At 40.5% G+C, this 19052-nt stretch overlaps 1 protein-coding gene across 1 annotated transcript in view; it reads right to left on the bottom strand.

Annotated features, from left to right (window-relative positions):
- The window catches only part of zeb1b (zinc finger E-box binding homeobox 1b), a 63430-nt gene extending 48511 nt beyond the window's left edge, over nucleotides 1–14919 (bottom strand). Inside the window, exon 1 of the mRNA XM_053511895.1 lies at nucleotides 14779–14919. Coding sequence (XP_053367870.1) covers nucleotides 14779–14836 — 58 coding nt within the window. The 5' untranslated portion in view covers nucleotides 14837–14919. The remainder of the gene's footprint in view (nucleotides 1–14778) is intronic.
- Nucleotides 14920–19052: the final 4133 nt, after the last annotated feature.

The raw sequence follows: 19052 nt of genomic DNA, 5'->3' as shown, positions 1-19052 counted from the left end.
GGAGCGCTTTCTTTAGGGTACATGCCTGTTCTCTATAGTAATGACAGAGTTTAAAACAGCATTGTGCACGTCCAACATGAAACATGGTCTCGCAGCAGCAGCAACAGCCCAGGAGAAATCTGTGATCTGTACTTGATCTTGTGTTTCCCCCCATTTCCCATTCTCCATCCATCTGAGATTTTGTTGCTTTCGCTTTTCCCGTGGTTCAGTCTTGTTAAAGAAACGCGAAACCTTATGTCTTCGCATGTTTTCCAACCTCTTACAGTATCAAAAGGTACCTCAGCCCTTCTCTCTCTTTCCCTCTCTCTCTTTTGTCAGGTGTTATTTATGAGTTGTGTAGCGGAATTCCTGTGAGCCCGCAGCACCTGCTGTAGTTGGACCGAGACACAAGAGGCAGCTGCTAGGCCTTGGGAGCGCGAAGGGGAAACGTTGAGAAAGCATTCCGATAATGTTGCTGGAGTGTTCGGGGAGGACGGAGCACATTAAAGGAATATTGAAAAAATAGAGCGGATTTGTTCAGGGAGGCTGCGAGCGGCGGGGGAGGACTGAGACGCCATTGTGAGGAGGTTGAAGGAGACTAAGAACATTAAAGCCATGTTGTGAAAGCACTGTGAAAAGCATTGTGAAGGTGTTGGGGAAATCTTCATGTACCCAGAGCAACGGTTACAGTATGTGATGCAGCTGAAAGTAGAACAGCCTTGTCCTTTTATAAAAAAAACAAAAACAAATAAAAAGCTACAACCAGTTAGGATTATGCATAGAACCACCGGACCTCCTGTATTACATTAAAACATTTATTTTTGGAACATTTCGTTGTTTTATATGATCATGAAAGCTGCTGTAATGGTCACTAGCATGTAAAAAGAAAAAGTGTCATTGTTATTTCCAATCAAGCTAATTTAAGGCTTTTATAAGCGAATGCTCTCTGTAAGCTCTTTATAAGTGTGTCGTGGCTTCTCCAGACCTGTCTGGTGCTCTGCTGTTTTCGTCATTAAGCTAAACAGTATACAGGTGGAAACTGTGGATAGAGTATGATCACACTGATCAGGATACACACTTCATTGTTTTTACGGGCAGATTTTTGAGGCTGTGCATCCTGGCTAGGTAATCTCTCCTGACCACTTCCTGGTTTTGTTTCACAGTGATGAAGGACAAATGGACTGTTTCAAAACGCAAATACACAAAGTTTTTTAATCAAGGCCAAACCTGAGGTCAAGATCCAGTTAAATGTTTTTATAAAGAATATGTGCTGATGTATGTGAGTATTTGTTTTGTGTTTCCTGGTTGGTTTCTGTTGCAAAGATTTACATTATCAGTAATTCTACACAATAAAATGACCATAGATTGGCATCTGACCCTCTGTGTAATGCTAAAGGTGATCATGTGGCGTGCCTATAGTCCGTTTAAGTACCAATTATTCGACTATTTGATTTCAGTACTTACAAGTTATTCTAAGGGGTTAGTTACTGAGACTAAAGTGAAAGTAGGAACCCATAAACACTACCTGGACAAGCAAAAGACTTACACTCATTCACCTTTAACTTATAGTTAAATTATAGTACAAAGTTATAGTTATAGTACCTCATGCTCCCTCTCTTTCACAAACTGAGGGGAGAAAAAATCCACTGATAGATCTGGTCATTCAGTACATTCAGGTCATCTGCTGACTTCTTTTTATTGCCACATAACATTGCTGAGCCTCGACCTGACCAACTGAAGCAAGCCGACCTCATAACCCTGCCTCCAGAGGCTTGTACCAGTGTACACTATGCAGGATGGGTGCATCGCATGGGACTTCCCAACTTTCCCTGATGCGCCTATCGCTCTTATTGGATAGGGTCTGAACTCTTAGGCCCACATGACCTTTTTCTGCTCCAAAGTTTAATTTTTAATGCGTCCTAGCCAATTCAAGGCTTATTTCTGATAAGTCTCACTAACAAGTGGTTTTCTTATCCCCACACAGCTGTTTAGTCTCTCCTGTGAGTTCTCATCACACCGAGTGCGCATGGAAATGATCTTACTTTCAATATTAAACATAGCTATGGTTTTCACTGTTGATTTTTCACCTTGCAGCTTCACCAAGTGTTCAAATGATTGCTGTTTATATTCTTTTCCGACCACATTTTTTCCGCAAGGCTGATGGTTCACACAGTATAGTAGTTCTAGGTTTTGATAATGTGTTAAATGCTTCTTTACGTAGTTCCAGTAATTTCAAATATCTGTAGTTGTTTTCTTTGCTTGATGCAGCAAAATAATTTGACCTTCTGAAATTCGAAAACTTTTGTTTTTTACCCAGGCAGTATACAGTAAGGTTACACAAATGAAGACTGTAACACTAACAGGTTCTGGGAGTTTCATGCATAAAAATAATAAAAGAAATAGAATGAAATTTTTGTGAAGGTGAATTATTCCCATTGACTATGCTCATTTTTGACCTTTGTTTTGCTGTGTTTGATCTGAAGATCAGTCATCACCTCCTCCTGATGTCGTAACCAGGTAAACAGGAGCACACAGGTGAACACGGCAAGGCCAGAGTTTATTTTGAATGCAAACACCTGAGTCTACAGCCAGCTTAGGACTTTAACCTATTCATGTGATTCACTCAACAATCACAGTGACTCACAATGAGAGAAGACAGAAGTGAGCTTTAATTCCATTAATACTGATAGAATTTGTAGACAGGTAATGATCAATATAGTAATCTGGAGAACTAGCAATCACTCTCATTTCACTGGACAAAGAAATGCCATTGATCAACATATTGGATTAATTGGGTAATTTAGTAATGTAGAAACTACACTGTGTGACCTGCAACCTGTGCCCCGACCCAAGTCCAGCAACTGCAGGCTCACAGTGTAAACCTGTCGAGGCCAAATGGCGTATTTTGCAAACAAACAGTCAGCAGGTACAGCCCTTAGTCAAACTAACAGGAGGGAGTCTCTAGCACCAACAGGTACCAGGTACATAGAGAGAGAAAGCAAGTGAAAGAATGAGGAAGACTCAAAAGTATCGCTGAAAGGGCAAGCAAAAAACACACATGAAATACCTGGGGCTATACATAATCTCTTCTTAACTTTAAAGCGTGTTTGTGAGTTGCTGTGACTGAGTCCTGTATTTTCCGCAGTCAGGGTCCCGTCGGACTCAGGGCTAATTACTCTTGGTGTAGGTGAGAAATTCTTGGTGAGCTGTTTAGCACATGACATCAGAGGGTCTGTGGGCAACAGATCTACCATATGGAGCGCTATAGCACAAACAAACAATTTACTAAACACCTCCCAAACGCATTCATCATTATGTGACAGGCACGAAGCCAACGCACTAGACACACATATATACACACACAGCCACATTCATGAATAATTCACTTTGCTATGGAGTTTCACACCGGTTTACATTGGGGGAAAAAAGAACAAATTTCACAATACTCCACCTGTTTATGATTAGGCTCAAGTACTGTATGAGTGAAGAAATAAAGCGATGATTGTGATTTTGTTCGATTATTATATAACAGGGGAGGATAAACAAATGACTACAATCCAAGAGAAGAAAAATCCATATACTTCTGTAATACAGCAAATATCATCAGTGACATTTTACTCTTTCACTATGAGTATATGAACAAGTTAATAACACGGATCAAGTTTATGGGGTTTTTTTTTGTTTCGATGCCTGATATGATGTGTTTATTTTGCATATATTGAATAATATATTGCAATTTTACAAAATATTTAGAAGGATTTGATGCTGAGAAATTTGATAGCAATACTTTGGCTCTATTTCTGAATGACCAGCGTGATAAGATTACTAATCAGTCATTATAAAATTAACAAAAAAACTAAAAAAAGAAACAAAAAACAACTCACATGATAAAGTCATTAATTGGACATAGAGTTAGGATAGTGATCCTAATCGTATTTACAAATATAACAATTCTATATAATGTGTGAAAATTAGGAAATTATTTGGGATCGTATTTAAACACCAGAAAAGACCTTGTTTTTATTCCTCACTCTATACACGTTTTCCATCATCAGTGCTTATATACGGGCTATTCAGCATTTTGCCCTCACTAAGCCTCTCAAGACATTTACTGCTCCTGACATTCAGAGTAGCATCTAGCCTCCCACTATGACTCACTCACACATGCACGCTCACTCACATACAGTGACTAAGTGATTCTTCCACAGCAGTGCCCGTCTGCATCCTCTGCATCACAAGCCTGACCTAAGATTTTACTCACACAGTTATGTCTTTGAGGGGTTAGATTGACACACACACACACACACACACACACACACACACACACAAACATCACACAACATTGGGGTCTTTGATAGTAAGACATTATTAAAGTAGGATGTCCTTTTTGTTCCAAGATAAAACATGAGAAGTCCAGAGCAGAGAAAAGAAGCAGATGCTGCACTGTGGCTCCGCTGGCATTTCACACATCACTCTGCTTTATCATTCTATCGGTTCACCTCCTTAAGTTTTGTATTCACACGGGGCCTGCATCCAACGCCATTACATGCCACATTTATCATCATGCACTTCGTATTAGGACCTTCTAAATGCTCATATTGTATTTTATTTCAGAACTGGTGTTACAAAAAGCTTTAAAATGCAAAAGGAATGTGAAGTCTTCCTTTTGCTTCGTTTCAGATAAGAGGCGACATGCTGAGCGGTGATAAGTGAGCTGATGACGAGATGGCATGTCTTTCATTCACCACTTCACTGATATTAAAGTGGGAGAAGGAAAAGCTAAAAGAAAGAAGCACAACAACATATACTGTACTAAAGAAAGGAAAGTTATGATACGGATGAAGTCATTGACAAGAGAAAAGTCATGATGAAAAGTCTGACACGTTAAAAAACGAAACAGATGTTTAAAAGTTGGATTTATATTTTCATGGAAAAGGCAGATTCATGGTACCATCACTACTGACTTGTTTTCTTTGTGTCAAAAGTGACTATAAGGTTCCATAAATTCTGACTTGTCTAGACAACTACATTTTATAGATATAATGCAAAGGATAAATAGTTTATGGTGTATTATCTTAAAATAAATATACACTAGCTATTTCATTACCTATTGCATATTTGAATGCAGCACATTGGCTATTCCTTTACCTATTGTTTTATACCACTTACTCATCGTCTATACTGTTTTATTCTGTTAGATAGATAGATAGATAGATAGATAGATAGATAGATAGATAGATAGATAGATAGATAGATAGATAGATAGATAGATTTCTGTTCAGATGAATATTTCTACACTGGGATTAATGTGTAACCTTTAACAGTCAGAATTGGGGATGATATAGGATTAGCTCCAGCTAGCAAACCTTGTTACACATGTATAAGGCAGCATGCTAGCTAATACTTTTACTATCTAGAGTAGCACTGTTTTCTTTATGTCAAAGCAGCAGTCAGATTTCACTCTTAACCTGTCTAAAGGTATTATGGAACTGTGAAAGAGAACTGGCTATGAATACTTTAAGCTAGCTATTAGATAACACATAATGCATTTAAAGGCAGCACAATGGCTAATACTGTAGCTAATGTTACCCAGGTTTATCTTTGAGTTACAACTTTAATTACATGAATATTTGTGTGGTAAGGGAGCTAAGAAAAAAAAATACTGTAACATCCAGTATGTCTAAACTTTTAGGGAATTAGTTAGCACTAACTAGCACTCCTTGGTACAGGCAGCAGGCTGGCTAAAACATCAGCTATTAGCTTAAGTCTCTAACTGTATATTTGAAGAAACACTGTAAAAAGAAAGCAGTTTGAATGTAAAAAGTGAAACAACACATTTAATTTCAACTAAATATCACAACTTATTTCTGTGATTTCTTTCAGGTTGTTGAAGTAGACAAAACTGGTGTTGTATGACTAAAAATAACTGCTGAGAGACATAATCAAAATGGCTGCCTCACAGACAGGACTTGGTGTGGAGTTTTGTTAGGCTACCAGGGTTGTACATTGTGAAGGTAAGTCCCATGGAGAGTAGCAGAGCGCTGAATCCCGGTCCCTGGGAACATTATTAAAAATAGTGAGTGTATCAGGGAAACAGACATTCGCTAAATTACCCCTCACAAAGGGCAATTACCAATTCTCTCAGGTGTACTAAAAAAATCAACAACGACAGGTGTATGCAGAAACTCTCTCACACACACACACACACACCCTTCCCCTCAGAGCATACCACTTAAGCTGTCAGCCGAAGAGGCGTTTAGACAGGTGTACACACACAAACTTAATATCATCCCTTAGACTGAGAGGGAGGGAGAAAAGAGGGAGGGGAATGAAGTCTTAATTTCCTGTGTGGTGTGGCAGTGACCCTTCGACCTTGGCTGCTTGTGCACACACACACACACACACACACACACACACACGTACATGCAGGTCCAGAAGGATGGTGGATTGTATTAGATGAGGTAATGTACCTCTCACACTCACACCTGTCTACATGACTCACGCTGACAGCTGAATGAAGTGTGAGTCTACCACTCTCTTTTACTCTCTCACTCTCTCTCTCTCTCACACACACAGTCTCACACGTACAAAAAATAGGAATGATGAAATAGTAATAGAAATAGTAGTGACTAAATCTAATCCACAACCACATCTCTAACGCTGTTCTTTGCACACAGAAACACAACCGCTGCTATCATTATAGTGTGTGTGTGTGTGTGTGTGTGTGTGTGTGCCCGTGTTTGCGTGTGTGCGCATGCACTTATCAGAGACCTCTTTTCCACTGACATGGTACAGGTGCTGGTTTTGATACTTGCTCTCTTTTCACTTCCACCTCAATACAGAGCTGGGAGAAATCACCCACAGAATGCTGCTGGTTGTTTACTGGGTTTGAAAATAACCACCCAGTTATTCAGGCTGTGATTTAACCTATCCTACACTGGAGGTGGTGGTAGACATGTGCTACTGCGCCTACCAGGTGTAGCCTTGCCGCTAATTTAGGCTGCAGCCAGGATGCTCTACACAAAGTCTACCTACTATTCTGAAAAGGATAGCAGATAGAAAAAGAAGCAATAAGTGCATAAACAGACACTAATTTTCTGCTAATAATGGGAATAATAGCCGATAATAAAATGCTCTTTGTAAACAGCTCAATCTGATCCCCATCTTGATCTGGCTTGATTGGAATGAATATTCAATCGTAATAAGATGGGTGCTTTAAACCTTTGATAAGCCAGTCATTGGCTAAATATTGGCTATCTAAACATGAGAGCCGATCTTTTTTGTGTCCTTGGGATAAATCTATCCTTTCCACCAAACTTTTTCCCATGTGGAGGGAAATTAAGCTTCATTACCTGATCATTAAACTGAATTAGAACTCTTTCCCACCAGTCAGACTATCATCCACTGGGTCTCTTGACTGGCTAAGGAAGGTGCGCTGATTGGCTCCCCATTTAAGCTCCCCATTTAAGAGGTAGTAATGCATAAAAATAAGAAAGATGGGAAAACGTCTCCAAGATGGAGAAAAATATTTCTCCTTTTATTTTCCTTTAGCTTAAATTTTTCGTAGCAGGCAGAGGCACTTAGTGCATATCAAAGAAGTTATATTCTGATAAAAATGCTTTGTGCATGTAAACGCCTGTCTTATCGGATCAGCATTCATGTAAACAGTTAAGTTGGAATCTGTAATCTGAAAGATTTCAATCAGATTGAGGACAAATTGCTCATGTAAACATAGCTAGTGATTGCTGGAGGCAACCAATCAAATTGTTTAATGTTGCAGTCATGGCCAATCAGTCAGTGTAGTGTAAAATGGAAAAGACACAGCAGTGTGGTAGCAACAGAAACATGATGACATCAAAATAATAACTGAAATTCTTTTTTACAGCAAGATATACCTCATAATAATGATCTCCAAAACTTATAGAAAGTAAATATTGCCTTAAGAAGTTTGATTTATTTAATACAATCAGACATCAAAAGTAAGAAGCATACGTTAACACATGTGCGACCATTTATTTCGGATAGAAAATATGAGAAATAAGAACATTCCTTAAAAAGATTTACTGATTCTGTGAAGCGACTCTGGCACTAGCACTGTGTTAATGGAAAAGGACATAAATCTGGTTTATTAACCAATAATGATTCAAAGATACACTCAAATGCAACAAGGCAGAAACTGAATAACAGTCTGAATGTAAAATAGATAGACACATGTGCGTGCACTCTCACACACTCTCGCATACACACACACACACACACACACACGGACACACACACATGGACACCGGGATGCCTCCATATACCAACGTTCCTCGTTGTGAAGAATGGGACGTATGCAAATGGGAGCCCCGGCATGGGCCGCAGTTTCCCACAGGCAGAGAGAGAAAGAGCGTTCCTCCCCTCTCCGCACTCTTTCAATGGGCCTTTTCTTCCGCCGCGGAGCCCTCTCTATGGCCAACAGTGGTCCACTGCATAGGTAGCAAAACCCCTTTCTCTCCTCCCCTCTAAACCCTTAATACACAATAGCTCACTTAAGCATTCTCACACACGCACACACACACACACAAACACCCACACACACACACCCACGCGCACACACATACACCATCCCATAAAGCACAACCATGCACAGCTACAAAGGGGTTCATGAGACTTGGACTCTTTTGTAGAAGAGCGAGTGGGGAAGACAGAAAGAGAAATAAAGCTCTTTTCTTGCAGGGTTTCTTGCACCTCTACCAATGAGAGCATAATCAGGGCTAATCATTAATCTCCATTTGCAAAATCACAGACAGGCTTGGAGGACTATTCACTTCCAAAAACACTTCTGATGGCCTAACATATGTAACGAAGGGACCCATGCAGTGGTTGGTATAAGACATAGCTAGAGTTCTTGTTTCGAGGAGCATGTACGTGGTTCTGACGGCTTGTTAACACTAAGTTTGTATCACTCTGAGTATACTAAAGCACTATTGTAGCGTTCTGTGTATTGCTTTAAGCCTTTTTTTGCCCTTAAGCAATACAGAAAAAGGTCGCTTTGTTGTCACCCATTTCCCTTTCTGTCCTTTCCAGCAAGTCTAATTAACAAAACAAAGGTGCCAATTTCCTTCTCTAAAACCTTAAACAGATTTAAATCAAGCAGTGATACACAAACATCCAAACACAAAACGAAACTCAGTCCAGTACACTCTTAATAATCTGTTGTGCACTCTTTTTGCACATTCTCACACTCAGGCCTTTCTCGAGAGGGCATCCATGTTGTTATGCAAAACATAAGATGGGAGAGAGGAGCTAGCCTGCCAGTTTACAACAGCCCCTCAATGACACCTCAGCAGGCCTCCAAAAAAGTGACCCCTCACCTCTTGCAGTCCCTCCCCCACCTGACCTCAGGATGGGGGGGGGAGCTTGCCCTAAAGGAGATCTGAATAGGGAAGAAGGCACGTAGGGAAGAAACAGAGCCTGGACCAAACCGAGATCAATTCAGTGTGTGTGTGTGTGAGTGTGTGTGTGTGTGTGTGTGTGTGTGTGTGTGTTGTGCTCAAAGCTTTGACACACAGCCAATTTGTTACGCTGGACGCCTCACAATGGCACAGGGGGAGAAAGTGAAGTCATACTTGAGGCAATGCATGGGCGCCCATGGCAAAGGTCACTCAACATCTCCCTGCTACTGTGTCCGAGAGGTAAATATAGAGGGACCCGAAGAAAAAAAAAACACACACATAAAACATAAAATATGATAGGAGAAGAGAAGAAAAGCTGAGGTAAAGGGGTTGGGGAGCTGGTGGATTTTCCTCCTGAGTCAGCGATTTCAGTTGGACTTGAGGAGGAAGTCCCTGAAAGACAGCAGATAAATGAAAGGTTCCTAAACTCTGCACACTGGGAGGGCGGGGGTCTCGTAAATGCTAACAGATGACTAAAAAAATGTTTAGCATCATGTCATCCCATAGTAATGTGCCCCAAAAAGACACTCAGCACAATTCACATCACATACACAATGTGTATATATATATATATATATATATATATGCATTAACTTACAGTCATACAAAGTAAATTTTTTTTAAAGACCTGGCTGTAATCAAAGGTTTTCTGTAACAAGTTTCTAAACGAATAAATTTTGCAAAACAAAGATCAAAAGAAATGTTTGTGATGCTACAATTCATAGTATCAAGAAATGCCACGCCGCTTTGACTGTAGGATCCGGTAGAATAACGCTGAAGGATCCTTCGTATGGCAGCATTTAACATCGAACAAAGGCTGCAGACATAAGATTTTATAAAACACACTGAGATAAAATTATAGTAAAATATTTTTATTTATAAATTAGTTAGGGTTCAATTAATACAGGTGACGAGTTACAGTATCTTGCTTACTTGCAGCTGAACTTTCTCTTCTGTGTGAATGTAGCACTGTATATATCGTTTGTCTACATTTATTTAGTAAAGTTGCACCACAGTACTCTTCTCCAGTGCTTTCCACATTCTCACAATACCACTATCAAAATTCTAAACAAAAATCATAATGAATAAAACTGAGCAGTTTTTATTTATCCGTTTTTTTTTTTTTTTTTTTTGCTCACATACTTCATGGCCCAAAGGTGGAGAAAGCAATTAAAACTTTTTTTAGCAAAATAAGTCCGCCACACCTACCACGATTGGCCTGTTGGCCTACGCCTCTCTCTCTCAGGGAACTGAGAGTAAACAAAATATCTGCTTTACAGCTAACATTGTGGTGCACATGTAGGTGTGTGTGAAAAGGTTGTGCCCATGTGCAAAAACAGAAGTGTAAATTTGGGGCTTTAGAACATCTCAAATTATACAAAAAAAAAAAAAGACAACAAAAAAACATCAAGTTCCTTTGAAACACAACCTCCATTTTGCCAAGCCACTACAAAGAGCAGAACACCCCATGGAGCGCTGCCCTGTTTATTTTCTTAACCATGCTAATACCGGTCAGCCACATTCCTGTGCTCCCAAACTGGGAGGTTTCAGATTGCTCTGTGGTATTCCTGTAAGCACGGAGGTGGAGGGGAACAGTGAGGAGAGGAGAAGAGAGGCCTGGCCCGTGAACGACAAACACCTGTCGCACTGCGGACCGTTAACACCTCTATGTTACGCTTTCCTTTGCCCCATGTCACATGATTCAGGAAGCCTGCACTGTCAGGACCGCTGATTTTCTGATTTCTTCCAGACATGTAGTGATGGGATAAATGCAAATGAAACAAAGCCATACGTTTGTAATTTTGCTCGTATGGAGGATTTGTCTTTTCTTGAAAAAAAAAAAATATATATATATATACTCGAGTACCGTAGAATAAACACAAGGTACAAGAGGACATATTTCTTTAGAGCTACTGAACCATGTCAGGTACTTACATCAAACATAAAGTATTTCATTAATATTTTGAAGCCGCCATGAGACAGTCTTTAATTATATATAATGTATAGTATAGTAATGTATATAGTATATAGTCTTTAATTATATATAATGTTTTGCTGTCTGGTAAGGAGCTGTTTGAAACAGCTGTTATGGTTCAGGTGGGGTGAAGGTGTGTAAAAAAGCACAGCTTGAAGTAGTACTCCCTGCTTGCACTAATGAAGTGTCTCCTCTCTGAAAAATTCTTCACCTGTGCCCTAACAGCCCTTACTCCCTAAATAGGGGTGAACAGTTTAACCCGACACAAAGCAACAGTCCCACCAAAGATTTTTCACCTGGTGGCTAAGTGCTACCTCCTGCTCGCTCTCGACTGAGACAACCCCCACTCCGTCCATGTCCCAAACAAACACACACGCACACACACAACTTTCCTCTTCTGCCATAACTCAGTGAGGATGGTGACAACCTATGGAATTATAACATAACACTAATTTAATAACAACTATCAGTAAGATCGGAAAACACCTCGTCAGATAAAACAAGCAACGCACTGAACGCCTGTTTATTATTTTTTCGTAGCTGTGACTAATTAGGCCCAGGGATTGGTTAAAGGGGGATTTGTTTTCAAATGGGAGTCAGATGGTTAGCTGTCAGCTGACAGCCCTAAACACCTCAGCATGCCTCTCTAAGCTCAGTCAGCCATACCCTGGAGAGAATTTGGGAGGTGAATCTGCGATCAGAAAATGTTTTGAATATGAGTCGTTTTCACAAGAATATGACTAGGTGGTATTGCCGTGTCTGAGTAACATGTCCACCATGAGCATTAAACTTATTCGGACTAAAGATCCCACCAGGAAGCATACATCCATGAGTAACATACATGAAGCAATAGTCACTTGGTGTCAATTTCCTGAAAACTATATATCAGTTCAGCTTATTTAGGGCCGCTTAAAAAGATGTAGTGAAACTGAAGTGAATAAACAGCAGGAGAAAACGTAATAATTGAACAGTTAGATATTTTCAGATTTTAATTTCAGTGTTGGTCATCATAAGGCTAAAGTGAACACATGGAGGGTGTGATCAGTCACAAGGACAAATGGGCGGGGCGTGTGATAATGACGCAACGGTCAAGTGTGAGATCACTGACCTATTGGTTGAGGTCAGAACCAATCAAGGTTTAATTATTTAAATAAAATGATATGAAATAATTATATATATTTAATACATATATAATTATTTATAATCATATTTAATAATGAATTAAATGTGCAAAGCATAATTTAGGTTTATAAACCTAAATTATTGTATATATGTTGTATACATATATATATAATTCCCATCTTAGGGTTTGCCCAGCTCAGGTGTCCTGCAGTGCGGTGATTACAGCATCTCTCTCTCTCTCTCTCACACACACACACACTGAGCACTGCTACCTGACTCTCACATCATTAGACTGAACATGACCTCCCAGCACATCCCTACCCTAACGCACCGTTAATACAACAGTAGCCTAAAAGGTGCACCAACAATCACGCAGTCCACAGTCTTAACACTGTCCTGACACTTTCCGAAATTCATGAACACGCACGACACACAGATAAAGCGATAGCTTGGATTTAGAGAAGCGCTCTCAGCATGCGAGACACCCGAAGCGTCTGTTTTTCTACCTGCACAAGTTGCCATTTGGTGCAACGCCTCGCCTTCCCACACCTTTCAGAAACGGATGGAAACGATTTCGTCCTGCTCCCCGAGTTCGAACGTGGACAAATCAGATGCACAGCACGGCAAACAAAAAAAAAAAAAAAATGCAAGATCTCAATTTCCCCCCATTGATCAACCCTGAGCGGTGTTTCAAGCCTCCGATCAGTTGGAGAGGAGAGCTGCGCGCTGAGAGCACCGCCAGGGAGCGCATGGCGGAAACGCAACCAAAACACACCGCTATCTCTCTGTGAGGGAGTGAGTGAGTGAGTGGCACGACAGAACAGACCCGATGTACGACTAAAGTCGTTTAGACTTAAAAAAGCAAAAGGTATTTACATGATTAAAGTAGTGTAGAGACAAGACTTGCATTAGCACTGTATAGAGCTTAGGGGAGGAAAAAAGTCTCGGATAAAGAACTTATATATAATAAAGATGCCTGGATACACACTGGAAACACAAGGTGTACAATGCAATCTAATAATAATAATAATAATAATAATAATAAAGAAGCATTTTGAATGTGCGTGCGCAAAACCCCCCCAAAAAAGTTCTGATGAAGTGCTCGAGTCCCAGAGTGAGATCCAGTCCTCAGAACCGCTGCTCAGTGTGTGTGCTCCATACACACCGCATTCCTTATATAGGCTGAGCCGCAGTTGTTGTTGCAGATTCCTTTCCTTCTCTCCTTTGAGTCTCTCCACCCAGCCCGAGCACTGCGCTCCAGCCCACAGACAGGTTCGCCTGCTCCTCTCGCACTCACCGCGTGTACACGCTAACCGAGCCGAGGAGATGCTTCACGGATCACGCACGTCTACATTAGACACGCCCTTATCGTGCTTAGATAACCAACTTCTCGCAAAGAAGTTTTTTTTTTTTTTAGTAAACCACACAACAGCGAAACGAGGACTTTCCGTTATTTCTTCAGTCGAACAGAGACGCGTGTTTCCCGTTAATCTGAGACCTTTAACGCGCGGGTCCGAGCCAAAAGACAACATTCTGGCCCAGAACAAAATAACTAATGAAATAAAAACTCAATTCTATTTATGAGGTTATTGATACTGTGAGATTGTGTGTCTATGTTTGTGTATAGTGTATAGTGTACAGTGGGCTAGCACACAGGCTACCTGCTACACAGTCGGAATAGCGGAACAGCCCATTGTACAGAGAGATAAGTTAAGTTGATACCAAAGCCAAAAACGCAACAAAGTTGCAAACAACACACGCTTTCTAACAACCACACGTGTTCCTTTTTCTTCAAAGCACGCGGAAAACAAACAGGTTGTTTTTCCAATCAAACAGGTACACTTCAATGAGAAAATAAGTTTCAGCTCGTGCGCTGAAAAGGAAAACAATCTTTGATGTGGGGAAACAAATGTAACACATTTCCGATTCAACAGGAGAAAAGTATCCGAAATGTAAAGAAAAGTAACAAGTTCGTGGAAAATAAAGTAAACTGGGAGTAAAAGAGAGAGAGAGAGAGAGAGAGAGAGAGAGAGTGTGTGTGTGTGTGTGTAAGAGAGAGAGCGCATGGGTCTGGGAGCGTATAACGGTCCAGGGTGCGCGGTGCCGCTAGGCGGAGAGAGCCAGGTATAACGGTGCACGCACACACACACACACACACACACTCACGTACGCGCACCGCTACTTTCCGCTCACTTTGGCTGATTAGAAAAGTCCGGCGACACAATCCGAGCCTCCGATCGAGTGAAAAACGCGTTCTGTACTCACCGCTCGTCCTCTTCGGGTTCGCCTGCTTTCTGCGCTTACACCTGGGGCCATCCGCCATGATCCTTTCGCTGTGTGTAAATGCCGTGGCGGAGAGTCACCTCCTCTCGGCCCCCACACCTCCCCTCCACCTCCCCTCCCTCCCTCCCCTAACTCTCCACCTCCCCTCCCTGCACCTGGTTTACGACACTCGGCTTTACGACATTACCTTCTGGCTACATACACCTCTCTCACTCTCTCTCTCTCTCTCTCTCTCTCTCGCTCTGGCTGAGCCGGAAACCACACTCTACTGTACTGAACAGTAGGCTGTGCCACTAGCCTGCCACCTGTGGTATACGGAAATATATTTCGGACAGAGCCTCTTTTACATACAAACCCCTTGAGCCATCTTCACTGCTTCTACACTTCACTTAGCTGCTTTATTTTTTACTTTTCAACACTGGACACAAAATATTTTATGTTCATACTGTATAAGTATGATCACTATAAAATAGTTAACTAAGGTTATCATCACCAACGGCACGTGAGCACAGGTCCCGGTACAATCCTGATGTCAGCTTATCACCTGTACGGGGCTATGGTACATGGGTCTCCTCTGCGTTCTCTGGTTTCCTCCAACCTCCAAAAAACATGCAAGTGAATGAGAGCGTGTGTGTTTATGTGTGCATGGTGTCTTGTGATCGACTGGTGTCTCATGTTCCTATTTCAAACCCAGCATTGATGCCTTAGGTTCGAGATCTGGTTTAGCTTCAAGTGGGGTGTCCAGGTTTTTTTTTGTCATGGTCTGTTACAAAATCACATTTTGTTCATTTAACATTGATGACACCTTTATGCTTCTTTATTGATTTTTTTTTTTGCTTACAGGGTTGGAAAACTCTTATCGTTATTTTACCTGTTTGAGTGGTCACCTGGATCAGTTACTCATGCATGGGTTATGAAGGTGTAATAGATCGCTCAGAGATAAGTTAAGCTGGAAAGGCTTATTTCAAGGGTGACAACTGCCACCCTATACTACCCTTATGACCACGCCTAAGCATAGCTCACATCAACCTCGACTATTCTCTAAACAGAAGAGGTCTCTGAATAACTCAATGTGCCCCAAGTGACCGTAGATATGCATGGACGTCTATTATTAGGCCAACATACGTAAATGTTCAGCCCACAGAGGGTGGAAACTTGTGGCCTTAGTGCAATAAGCGTCATAGCCTGTAATTGTTGTTGTTGTTTATATTTTGGGTCTGTGTAGAATGTGGTTACCTTCGTACCTGTGTGCGTTTGGGTGCTTCTGGTAACAATTAACCTTGAAAAATAGAGTTAATTTAAATACATAATGTAAGACAATTGTGATATCTCAGTAAATCCTACCAGTCAATCTTATGTATATGAATAGCGTCCTTTAATACTTGATCTCACGCAAGATTTGTACAACTTTAAACTTTCATATGAACATACTGGAAAACTAGAAAATTACGCTCATAGAAATGTACTTGTTAAAAAGTTTACGTATACGCAAGGGTAAAACCATATTAGTACAGACATAGGATGCCTGTCACTGGAATGCTAATTCTCCTTATTTGTATGACGAACAGAGAAGGATAATTTTATTACATAAAAAGCAACAGATCAAGGTCAGTGTCTGTGATTGGCGGCTTCCGAGGCAAAGCATATAAAGACCTTAAAAGCCTGACTTCACCTGACATCCCGTATTACCCGATTCCCCCTGATACGATTTACAAAACTGACAGGAAAGTAAATTCTGCTTTTAATTTTTTATTATCCACTTTGGTTTTTTATTTATTATTACATACGTTGCTGTTGAAATGTTTAGGTATAGCTTACAGGCAGTGTCAGCATATTGTTGGTCAGACTGTGTGTGAGTGTGTATCTGTAGGAAGAAGGAATGCGATGTGTATCCCAAGGCACAGCAAGGATCATGGGACCCTTTCTGTAATGATTCAATCCTCCACCCAATGAAAGAGCTTGCTGTTCCTCTGGGACTGTTTATGCCGTTGCACACAACCGGAGAAAACGAGAGAAGGAGATGCAGACATGAGATAGAGAAAGAGAGATCGGGGATACAATAGAGAGAGTGATATAAAAGGAGAAACTTTAATGTTTTATATATGTTGTATATACCATTTTTGACAAAGAATGTTAGGGAATAAGAAATAAAATCACAGTTAGCAGTAGCACATCTAGTAACACATCCTGGATGTTTTGCTCAAACCAGAGTTTGTTATAAGATTCCTGAGCTCCTGATCACATGATGGAAGTTGAGATATATTCTAACTTCAAAGCGCAATGTGGAAAAACTGAATTTATACTAATTGGAACTCGAGTCATGTGACGTCTAAACTCAGTCTAGTTTTGAGCTGTTTTTCTGTTCCAGGTCACAAATGTGTGTGTTGTAGCAGTGCTGGTGTTAGGGAGGGCAGCACTGGGCTATTCTTGTACCTGCTGATGACTATCAGTTTTCTGTTGGACCTCAGCTGGGTGTGGTACAGGATTGAGGAGACATATTGAGTGTCTATATAACATAATGTTTTATACAGCCAAACCATTATAAACAGGTGTATTTATCTTACATAATATCAATATCTCTTTATTCGACAGTCAGAAATGTATGAAATTAGACACACACCCTGACCATTAAAGGAGCAAAGTGACTTAAAAGTGTGATAACAGTGATAAATTATCCTGAAATCATGTTCACGTTGCCAATATGATCACTGTCAGTGGAAACTTGGATGTAAGTAGGTCAAATGATGCAATTATTCCATTAAATCATACATTGTAAGGACCACCCCTTCTCATATCTCCAGTTACTTTTCTTTTGCCTCATGTAGCTCGTTCCTTATGTGCTCTTTTACTCAACGTGAAGGCCAGACTAGATTGAAAAGGTGCGAGTCCCTTCATCATCTCAGTCCTTCCCCCAGACTGTGGCTGTAAACCAGTGAATTATTCAGCAGGACAAAGTGCTCCACTCCTAGGGTGAGGCCTGAAAACACAACGCATTATAAGACATTAACATCCGCAGCATCTCAGCCGTGCTTGGCAACAGTTGAGAACAGCTTTATTTTAATGGTGATAATTGCTCCAGATTTGATACATGTATTAGTGTTTCCTGCATCTTGGAACCTTTTTGGTTTCTACTTTAAATCACATGAGTAACATGGAACAGCTTTGGTTTCATGAGGTCAAGTTCAAGCACAAAACAAGGCAGGCAGACACGTCATTCTTGAATCGACTTACTGAACATAAAGTACATTAATCATTTTTTATTGCCATTTTCTGACATGTTTTACTTATGCACGCTGTTCATAAAGCCATGAAAGGCATTCAAGTCAAACCTGAACTTGTGATGAAATTTCTCATGAATGAAGCCGTAAAACCTATTAACATTTCCGGAAGACTTTAGGCACAGTAGATGATGAGAGGATGATAAGCCTTTTAGTAGTAAAACATGAATGGTGCAAATGTTTTAAAGGAGGTCATACATTCATAAATGAGGGTCCCGGTGGCACAGAGCCCGCTGCAGTCGTTCCCATGAACATTCAGCATGTGGTGCATCTGTCTATGAGAAATGTTATTCACAAACACCACTTGCATATTACAGAAACTCGTCATTGGGACATTCCTTGTCCTGACCACGCTCCAAGCCATTTCCACATGTTTAGGTCATTGAAAGAGTTCCTGAGAGGCCTGCGTTTTTGCAATTTTTCTATCTTGATGGTATCCAAGCACTAGTGAAACGATGGAATGAGTGCATCAGTGTAGCAGGGGATTATATAGAGGAATAAAGGTAGGGTACTTTTTACTCTCATAACAATGTACTGTTATTCTGCGCAATTAAAAGTCCCGGTCTGACATGAACGCCCCCATACATGACACCTAGATAAACCCCTCATAAAATCTGACATAAGCCTATTTAAACAGTGCTTTTTTTTTAAACTGCATCAAATGGTTCAATTCTTCATTTTTTTTTTTACATTTAAGTGTCTTAACACCTGAGTCACTTTATCCAGTGATGAAGCTGTTTTAAATCTACAGTATTTAGTATTTATTAGAATAAAAGCTCTTGTGGACAAACTAGAAATGATTATGTATTACAATAAGTGAATAAAATTCCACCTGTCATAAGCACTACTGTCAGGGCTGCTGTTATAGAAAATTAATTAAAACCTTCTGACGAATCAGCTTGGAGAATTCAACACAGCTGGGAAATAAGATGCCGTAAGACACTATTTTAGAATAACATGACAACTGATATGACTCAG

Source organism: Clarias gariepinus, chromosome 14, assembly GCF_024256425.1.
Source record: "Clarias gariepinus isolate MV-2021 ecotype Netherlands chromosome 14, CGAR_prim_01v2, whole genome shotgun sequence".
Taxonomy (NCBI): domain Eukaryota; kingdom Metazoa; phylum Chordata; class Actinopteri; order Siluriformes; family Clariidae; genus Clarias; species Clarias gariepinus.
This window is presented reverse-complemented; position numbering and strand designations above follow the sequence as displayed.